The sequence below is a fragment of the Propithecus coquereli genome, unplaced genomic scaffold, assembly GCF_000956105.1.
Source record: "Propithecus coquereli isolate 6110/MARCELLA unplaced genomic scaffold, Pcoq_1.0 Scaffold301, whole genome shotgun sequence".
NCBI classification, from domain to species: Eukaryota; Metazoa; Chordata; class Mammalia; order Primates; family Indriidae; genus Propithecus; species Propithecus coquereli.
Window position 1 is genome coordinate 3058156 of NW_012148631.1, and position 9790 is coordinate 3067945.

At 41.2% G+C, this 9790-nt stretch overlaps 1 protein-coding gene across 1 annotated transcript; it reads left to right on the forward strand.

Moving 5' to 3' along the window:
* Positions 1–654: 654 nt before the first annotated feature.
* SMIM23 (small integral membrane protein 23) lies at positions 655–7783 on the forward strand. The gene is made up of 4 exons (XM_012649690.1): positions 655–744; positions 6972–7023; positions 7227–7294; positions 7544–7783. The coding sequence occupies exons 1-4, from the start codon at positions 655–657 to the stop codon at positions 7781–7783; spliced, it is 450 nt and encodes a 149-aa protein (XP_012505144.1).
* The last annotated feature ends 2007 nt before the right edge of the window (positions 7784–9790 follow it).

A 9790-nucleotide genomic window follows, 5' to 3' on the forward strand; every position in this document is an offset into this window, starting at 1 on the left:
GCGGTGGGCGCCAAAGGGCAACACAAAGCTCCATGCGGTTGTGGAATTCTTCGGTATCATGACGGCAGTGACAGGTACACAGACCTACACATGTGACAAAATCGTTTAGAATTACACACACACACACACACACAGAAATGATACAAGTAAAATGAAGTCTGGCTGAGATGGGTGGATGGCATCGATGCCAACGTCCCGGTTGTGATGTGGTATTACATGAAACAGGACGTTACGCTGGGGAGACGGGCAGCAGGTACACAGGCGCTGTCTCTGTTGTTTCTTACAACTGCACGTGAGCCTACAATTATCTCCATAAATTTTTCAATTAAAAATAGCTTTTATATTTTAGAATTAACATTTTATTTAAAACTTGCAAACATAGAAGAAAAGAAATCAGAAAAATCATTATCCTGAAATATAATCTTTTGATGCATTTCTTCCTGGTCTTTGTTTTCTACATTTATATGGGAAAAACAATATGAGGGAAGGGGCTAAAAATCAGGGTGGTGGGAAGGTGGCATCCTTGCTGTCCCTCACCTTCTGTGACATCAGAACTCCATGCTCGCAGGATGCCTGGTGACCAGAGGCGGGGGAGGGGAAGGGTGCTATCTGCCTGTAGGGTGGGGGACCTGGATCCACCCGGGCAGTCTGACCATGGCAATCCAACAGGGGGGCAGCAGGGGGCACGTGGCAGCCAAGCTGTTTGAACAGAGAAGGGGCAGCCGCTGTGAGGACAAGAAGCAGGTGAGGCCAGGCCAGGTGCGTGCCACTTTCCTCTCATTCGGGCTCCCTTTGCCACTCCAGACAGACTGTAAGGTTGTCAAAGTCCAGAATAGGCCTTGGGCCCATCTGTCGCTGGAGCCCAACCTCGTGCAGCACAGTCTAGGGGCTTAGACACTTCTCCCGGAAGTCATTACTGACACTATCTTATTTCCTTCTCAGCACTGCCAGCAGGAGGTATGTTCCAGAAGGGCTGAGTTTTTTGTTTAGTTTCCTACCAAATCCCTCATGCCTAGAAGGGTGCTTGGTGCATAATAGGTGCTGAATGAACGAATAAACTGAAATAAATAGGATAATACTCTTCAAGCAGACAGGTCCTGGAGGATGCGTTCTCAGGGTTGGAATTCCTCAGCCTTGTGGAATTTTGTCAAATGGAAAATATTCACATTTGCTGTGCACAGCCTGGTGCTTCCACGTCCCCTCTCTTTCAGAACTTGGAACTCTCCTGAGAGGCAAATGCCGTCAACCCCATTCACGGATGGGTATACTGAGGCTCAGAGAGTAAAGGCCGTACAGCTGGGACATACCAGGATTTGAAACCACATCCATCTGATTCCAGAATCCTTGGACACTGGGTCCATCTGACAGGAGAGCCCTGAGCCAGGCTCGCCCTGTGCTCCACGCCTCCCTGGTGTGCACGAGGCTGGGAAGCTCAGCCGGCCTTGCACACTGTGCAGAGGGGTGGATTTTATTCTCAGGATAATAAGAAGCTCTTGAAGAGTTTTAAGCAGCGCAATGAATGACGACCTGTACTGTATGTGTTTCCAGAAGACTTGTTCACTTGTTCATTGATGAGATGGGCAGGCAGCGCCTCCTGTGATGAGCTGGACCTCTTAGCATGTGACCGGGCCTCGACGGGCACCCCATGCTGCAGCTTTTCCTAAGTGTTCCACAAATACCAGACCCCAGGAATGCTTCTTTTAGGAAAATCGTAAAAAGAATTCTGTGGTTTGGGGACCACTGTGCACCCTCGTCCCCTCTCGGAGATTTACACTGCTCCGTCACATGACAAAGACTGACATGTCCTACAGCAGCGAAATCCACTTAGCTTTGTTACCACAGCATCTCGCAAATTGATTCTACCACAGAGCCCCATGTTTTCTATTTGAAAACCCTTTCAGTGTATTTCAAAATCCATTTTACAGAAGAACAAACTGAGGCTCAGAGAAAATAAATGGTTTGGCTCAGACACCAAGCTAGCACAAGGAAAGGACGAAAACTTGACCTAGTCCGTGTTCCTCCCTTTGCCTCCACGCACCACGGAATAGAAACAGCAGCCAGGGTGCTGGGGAGGAAATCAACCTACAAAACGCACCGACAGAGCGCTGGTTAAATCAATAGAAGCGCATCCAGACCACAGAATACTCATCAACCATTTGAAAGAATGAGACAGTTCTGTGTGTCTTCCATGAAAAGATTCCTAATGAATATTGTTAAGCAAAAGGATCCTCACCTCAAATGTAAAGTGCAATGACTTTTACACTGGGGTTACACATCCAGGCCACCACCACTATAGAATATTTCTAGCTCCCCAGAAGGCTCCTTTGGGCCCTCCCCCAGCTAGCACCCCATGTCCATCACTGCAATTCTGACTTCTGTCATCATAGGTGAGGCTTGGACTTTCTTGACTTTCATGTAAATGGCACCGTGTGTGCCTTTGTGTCTGGCTTCTTTCCCCTACCACTGTGCCTGTGAAACTCAACCATGTTATTGCTATGTAACTTATTTTTATTTTTTAAAGTTAGTAATAATAATAATATAGTTGTTAGTATACATAAAGAAAACTATCGGGGGAGAGGAAAATTAGACAAACTTTTATCTTCTTTGTTGTGGTAGCAGGCCTAAATCTTGCTTCACAAACTTGGGTGCGTAAGAAATGCATTTTTTAATTTTTTGTTATTATTGTTATTTTCATAATTTAAGAAGTTTATTATTTCTTTAAGGCAAACTAAATCTGACTCAACCCAAATGTAGTGATTTTGGGGAAAATTTAGTGTCAGTCAATGTGTACGCACACACACACGCACACACACACACACACCCAAATATATATTTGAAAAACGAGAAAATTTTAAAAGCAATGGCCAAAGTTTCCAAATTAGAAAGTAGAAAAAGAAGAATTAAGCACAATGGTAGAAGGAAAGAAATAATAAAGATAAAATTAGACATTAATAAAATATAAAGCAAATAATAAAAGTAATAAACCATTTTTGAAAAAATTAATAAAATTGGCAAACTTCTAAATAGACTAACTTTTTTAAAAAACAGAGAGAGAAAACACAAATTACCAATATCAAGAATGAAAGAGGTAAAACTATTGGAAAAAAATAAAAGGCAAATATAAGCATAATTTCTTAAAAAATAAAAGAACAGAAGAGGTCTCTTGTTTCCTCCCTCTCTCAACCTCTTTTCTTTATAAATTTTTTTAGAAAGCGAAAGAGAGAATCACAACAACTCCCACAGGCATTAGGAGAGTATTAAGGTACTAGTGGGACGATTTGATGTCAATATATGTGAAATGGACAAAATTCTTGGACAATACAACTTATAAAATTGACTAAAGAAGAAATAGAAAGTCTTAATAACAACGGGCCCCAAAAGTTTTCACCAGTAAGTTCTATCAATCACTTGAGACAAAAATAATACCAATCTTACACAAATTCTTTATAAAACAGAGGAGGAGGGAATTCTTACCAATTCATTTTAAGAGGGCAACATAACCTTGATACCAAAACTGGACAAGTATATAGGAAAAAATTTAAATGAATCTTTAATGAATGCATATGCAAAAAAACTCAACAAAATAGTAGCAAATCAAATTCTGCAACATATAAAAAGGCTAATGCACCATGAACAATTAGGGTTTACTGAAGGAACTCACAGCTGGCTCAATATTTAAAAGTCAATTAATGCAATTTACCACAAAAAGGGGATACTCATGTAATTGCTCAGTGGGTACAGAAAAAGTATTTCACTAATTCAGCACTCATTCATGTTAAAGTTCTCACAAAACTAGGAATAGAAGGAAACTTCTTCCACCTGATAAAGACAACAATGAAAAATCTACAATTAACACTGCACTCTTTCCCTCTAAGATATGAAACAAGATGATGGTATTGGTGATTCAAGTCAATACACAGGCAAGAATAAAAGACTAATAACTTTTTTTTTTTCTTTGAGACAGAGTCTCGCTCTGTTGCCCTGGCTAGAGTGCCGTGGCGTCAGCCTAGCTCACAGCAACCTCAAACTCCTGGGCTCAAGCAATCCTCCTGCCTCAGCCTCCCAAGTAGCTGGGACTACAGGCATGCACCACCATGCCTGGCTAATTTTTTCTATATATATATTTTTAGTTGCCTAGATAATTTTTTTCTGTTTTTAGTAGAGACGGGGTCTCACTCTTGCTCAGGCTGGTCTTGAACTTCTGACCTTGAGTGATCCACCGGCCTTGGCCTCCCAGAGTGCTAGGATTACAGACGTGAGCCACCGCACCCAGCCACTAATGACTTTTTTAAAGATGAAGACTAGAAAGGATAAGATAAACTTTCTTCATAGACAGCCCAATTTTCTACATACAAAATCCTAAACTCTATCAAAAAAACCATTAGAATTAATGTCTCAAGATACAAACTCAATTGTATTTCTATAGACTATCAACAAACAATTGGAATGTGAATATTTTAAAATATCATTTATAATAGCATCAAAAAACAGAATACTTTGCAAAGATGTGCAAGGTCTCTACATTTGAAAACTACAAAACATTATTAATAGAAATTAAAGAAAAAGCTAATGAAGAGATATACCATGTTCATGGATTACAAGATACAATATTTTTAAGACATTATTTCTTACCCAATTGAACTATAGATTCAACATAATACCAATCAAAATCCCAGGAAGTTTTCTTATGGAAACAGAAAAAAATGACTCTAAAATGTATGTGAAAATGCAAGGGATGTAGAATAGCCAAAACAAACCTGAAGAAGGACAAAGTTGAAATTTTACACTATCTGATTTCAAGTCCTATGATAAAGCCACAGTAACCTAGATGGTGTGGTATTATATAAGAGAGATACATAAGTCAATGAAACAGAATGGTGACAGTGTAGTCACTGTCATGGACAGAACTGTGTCCCCCAATATTCATATGTTGAAGCTCTAACCCCCAAAGTGACTATAGTTGGAGATAAGGTCTTTAAGGAGGTAATTTAGGTAAAATGAGGTCATAAGAGTAAGTCCCTAATCCCATAGGACTGATGTCCTCGTAAGAAGAGGAAGAGACACCAAGGATGTGCAAGCACAGAGAAAAGGCCACGGGAGGACACTGAGAATGCGCCATCCGCCAGCCAAGGAGAGAGACCTCACCAGAAACCAACCCTGCCAGCGCCTTGATGGTGGACTTCCACCCCCAAAACTGGGAGAAAATAAATTTCTGTTGTTCAAGACACCCCATTCGTGATATTCTGTTAGGAATGTGATATTCTGTTATGTATGTATTAATACAGATTTAGTATTGATGCAAGGATAGACATACAGATCAATGAAACAGGATAAAATCCAGCAGTAGACCAACTTAATACATGGTGGATATATTTTTGACAAAGACACCAGTGTAATTCAATGAGGAAAAATTAATCTTTTTAAACAAATAATTCTAGAACTGGGCACCCATATAAAAAAACTCAATCCCTACTTCATCATATACAAAAATCAATTCAAAATGGATCATACTCCCAAATGTAAAAGCATAAACAATAAAACGTCTAGAAGAAAACAGGAAAAAAATCTTCACAACCTTGAAGTAGGCAAATTTTTCTAGACTGCACACAAAAAGCACAACCACAAAAAGAAAACTTCAATGAATTGGACTCCATCAAAACTGAAATCTTTTAAATTTCAAAAGACACTGGTAAGAAAATGAAAAGACAAGCCACAGACTTGGAGAAAATATTCACAGTGCAAATATCTGGCAAAGGACTTACATCCAGAATACAGAAAAAAAAAAAAACTATTACAACTTAATAAGAAGAAGACAAATAGTCCAATAAAAAATGGGCAAAAGACTCAAATGGACGCACCACAAAAATAACATATGAATTATGAATGGCCAATAAGCACACGATAAAATGCTCAACATCATTAATCATTAGGGAAACTCATATAAAAACTAGATCAAGATATCACTAGCAACAGAATGCCTAAAATTAAGATAGACAATACCAAGTGTTGCCAGCATGTGGAGCAACTAGAACTCTCATGACTTGTTGGCAGGAATGTAAAATGTTACAAACATTAGTAAAACAGTTGAGTGGTTTCTTATAAAATTAAACATACACTGACCGTATGACCCAGCATTTGCATTTCTTGATACTAACACAAGACAAACGAGAACATATGTCCACTCAAAGATGTGAACACTCATGAACTTTTATTCACAATAATCCAAACCTGGAAACAACCTAAAAGTCTATCAACAAGTGAAAAGATTAGTTGTGCTATTTTCATACACTAGAAATACTCATCAATACAATACTAACACAATATAAATACTCATCAATAAAATCAAACACACGAAAACATGGAGGCATCTCGGAAACGTTATCTTGAGCAAAAGAAACTAAATGCAAAAGCATATATACCATGCGATTCCATTTATACAAAGCTATGGAACAGGCAAAAATACTGCACAGGGAGAGAAAGGAGATCGACTCGTGATGCTGGCAGAATGGGGGTAAGGAGGGAATTGAGTGCAAGAGGGCGCGAGGGAACTTTCTAAAATGATAGAACTGTTCTGTGTCTCGACTGGGGCGACAGTCCACAGGTATAGACACTTGTCAAAAGTCACCAACCTCCCATTTCCAATGTGTGCATTTTGTTGTATGTAAATTATACCACAATAAAGTTGATTCCTTTTCAAGATCAATTAAAATGAAAAATTTTTAAATGAGGGAAGAGGTGGACCTTCCTTTTCAAAAGGAAGAAAGGAGGAAAAACACAAATGAAATGTCAATAAGTTGCCAAGTTATCTATTTCCGCCACGTTTGGGGGTTTTGTAGCAAGCATGTGTGACTTAGATAACTAGAAAAAAGACTCTAAAAACTGTCTTACAGCACCCCACGCCTGGCCCTCTGAGGAAGGAGGGAGCATGGAGAGATTCACCCTCATGTTCCCCTTTCTCCTCCTCTCCCCAGACGCTGTTGGCACTGCTGGTCTTGGTGCTGTACTTGAGCACAGTGATATCAGGTGAGCGTTCTGGAATCTGAGAAAGCAGGCACTGGCTCCACACGGAATCTGGTGGGGTATTCCGGAGATGGTTGCATGCTAAGGGGACTCCATAACCTGCCTTCTTCTGCCCCGCCCCCCTTCACCCTACTGGAATGACCAACCATGTTGATTTCAGTTACCACTCACTTACCCTTAAGAGACGTTGTTTGTGCCCATTCCAGGAAGAAGTTGGGAGGTGTCAGAAAGGATCAGAGAATGTAACTGTTACCAGAATCCTGTGGCTTCCCAGGTAACATATTCAGCAAGGTACTAAGGAAACCACTGAGGTGAGGCAATCTGAGTGGGCTTCCCAGAGGAGGTGTCACTGGCAAGCTGGGTCATGAAGGATAAGTAGAAGCTTGCCAGGTGGCTAAGGTGAGGATGGGTACTGTAAGCAGAATGAATATCATGCCCAAAGGCCCAGAGAACTTTTTGAAACCAGTAGTAAGGGGTCCTACATGAAAAAGCTCAAGATGCAACTTTGGTGTCTGCCTTTCAGGGGCTTGAATATCAGACCAGTGAACCCACAGAAGAGCCAATAAAGGTCATCAGGATCTGGTTGAAGGAGAATGTGTATGTTTTCTTGGAGAAGTTAGAGGAAGAGGTGCGAGAGCTGGAGCAGCTAGTGCAAGAGCTGGAGCAGCTAGTGCAAGACCTGGAAGCGTGGCTGGATGCTCTTCTGGGAGAGTTGCACCCGCACCCGGAGGAGCCCTGCTGTGCCCACAAAAGCCACATGTGAGGGGCAGGGCTGGGGCAGGGGCAGGGGTTTCCAGGGGCTCCTCTAAGCAGGGCTGAGCTCTGACACTTGAAGTTCAAGGCAGGCAAGAAAATAAAGCAGCTGGGAAATGAAATCTGCTGTTCACATCCATGGACGCTGATAGAAACAGCCTCCGGAGGAACCAGGGCCCTGCTGAAATGTTGTCCCTCACACCTTCGGAGGGGCCCACTGGAAGCAGCACAGGCTTCAGAGCCAGCCATGGGTTCGGGACTCTTCTACTTACTTGAGACGTCGTGTAAATTTTCTTAACTTCTCTGAGACTCACTTTCCTCGTTTGTAAAATTCAAAAAAACACACTTTGCCTCATACAATCACAGAGTATATCTAGAGTGTGTATACAGTGTGTCTGGCACATAGTAGGTGCCTGGTAAACATTTCTTCCTTTCTCACATTCCTTTTCCTTCCTCCCTGGAGTGTTGCGGTAGGATACTTAGTTCTGGCTGAGTGTGTGGATATTAAGTGGCACTCAGCCCTCTGACTCTGCTGGTAGAAGCGTCAGTTACTGAAATCCCTGTGCAGGGCAATTTGGCAATAGCGATCAAATTTATAAATACATTTGCTGTTTGACCCAGAAATCTGCTTCAGGGGATGTAACCCACAGCCATACTTGCATGTGTGTGAAGTTACATATGTATAAGATTAGTCACCCTAGCTTCATTTATAATAGCAGAAAAAGGAAACAACCCAAATGATATCAGTAGGACTCTGGTTAAATAAGTTATGGTACATCCAGACAATGAGCTACTGAGCAGCTATAAAAGAGAATGAGGAGCCTTCCTGCTGTGGTCTGAATGTTGGTGTCCCCTACATACTCGTGTGTTGGAACCTAACACCCACGGTGACAGCGTTAAGAGGGGGCACCTTTAAGAGGTGATTAGGTCAGGAGGACTCTGCCCTCGTTAATAAGATTCGTGCCATTACAGAAGGTGCTTGAGGGAGCCTGCTTGCCCTCCCACCATGTGACACAGCGAGAAGGCACCATCTATGAGGAACAGACCCTTCCCAGACACTGAATGTGCTGGTGCCTTGATCTTGGACTTTCCAGCTCCAGAACTGTGAGCAATAAAGTTCTACTGTTTAAATGACCCAGTCTTAAGGTATTTTGTTATAACAGCCCAAACAGACTAGAACACTTTCCTTCTACTGATATGAAAAAGCCTGCAAAAAATGGGGAAAAAATCAAGGTGCAAAAATGGGGCAGGAGATAAGAATATATATTTTGCTGTTGATGATGACATTATTAAATGCACATAAAAACTCTGAAAGGATACAAACCTGGGAGTGAGGGGATTTAAACCTGGGCAGATATCTGACAGGGATGGGAGGGAAACTTTTCACTGTATCCTCTTCATACTTTCTTGTTTTCAAACTATGTGAATGTTTTGCCTATTCAAATATTTTTGAAAGATACAATTAGCTACATCTTGTTTGCAGATAGGACTGGAATATAGTGTGTACAAGCAAAAATAATAGTATTATGATGATGAAATTATGAAGGACTTAATTTTTTAAAATAATTTCAAAAGAAAAACCATTTCTTTGGATTAATTTATTTTGATTAAACAATGATAATTTTGGCCGGGCGCGATGGCTCACGCCTGTAATCCTAGCTCTCTGGGAGGCCGAGGCGGGCGGATTGTTTGAGCTCAGGAGTTCGAGACCAGCCTGAGCAAGAGCAAGACCCCGTCTCTACTAAAATTAGAAAGAAATTAATTGAACAACTAAAAATATATACAAAAAAAAAATTAGCCAGGCATGGTGGCGCATGCCTGTAGTCCCAGCTACTCGGGAGGCTGAGGCAGTAGGATTGCTTGAGCCCAGGAGTTTGAGGTTGCTGTGAGCTAGGCTGACGCCACGGCACTCACTCTAGCCAGGGCAACAAAGTGAGACTCTGTCTAAAAAAAAAAACAGTGATAATTTTTATCTAGGATTTTCCCTTTTTCCTTTTACCTTCAGGCAACTTAGAGT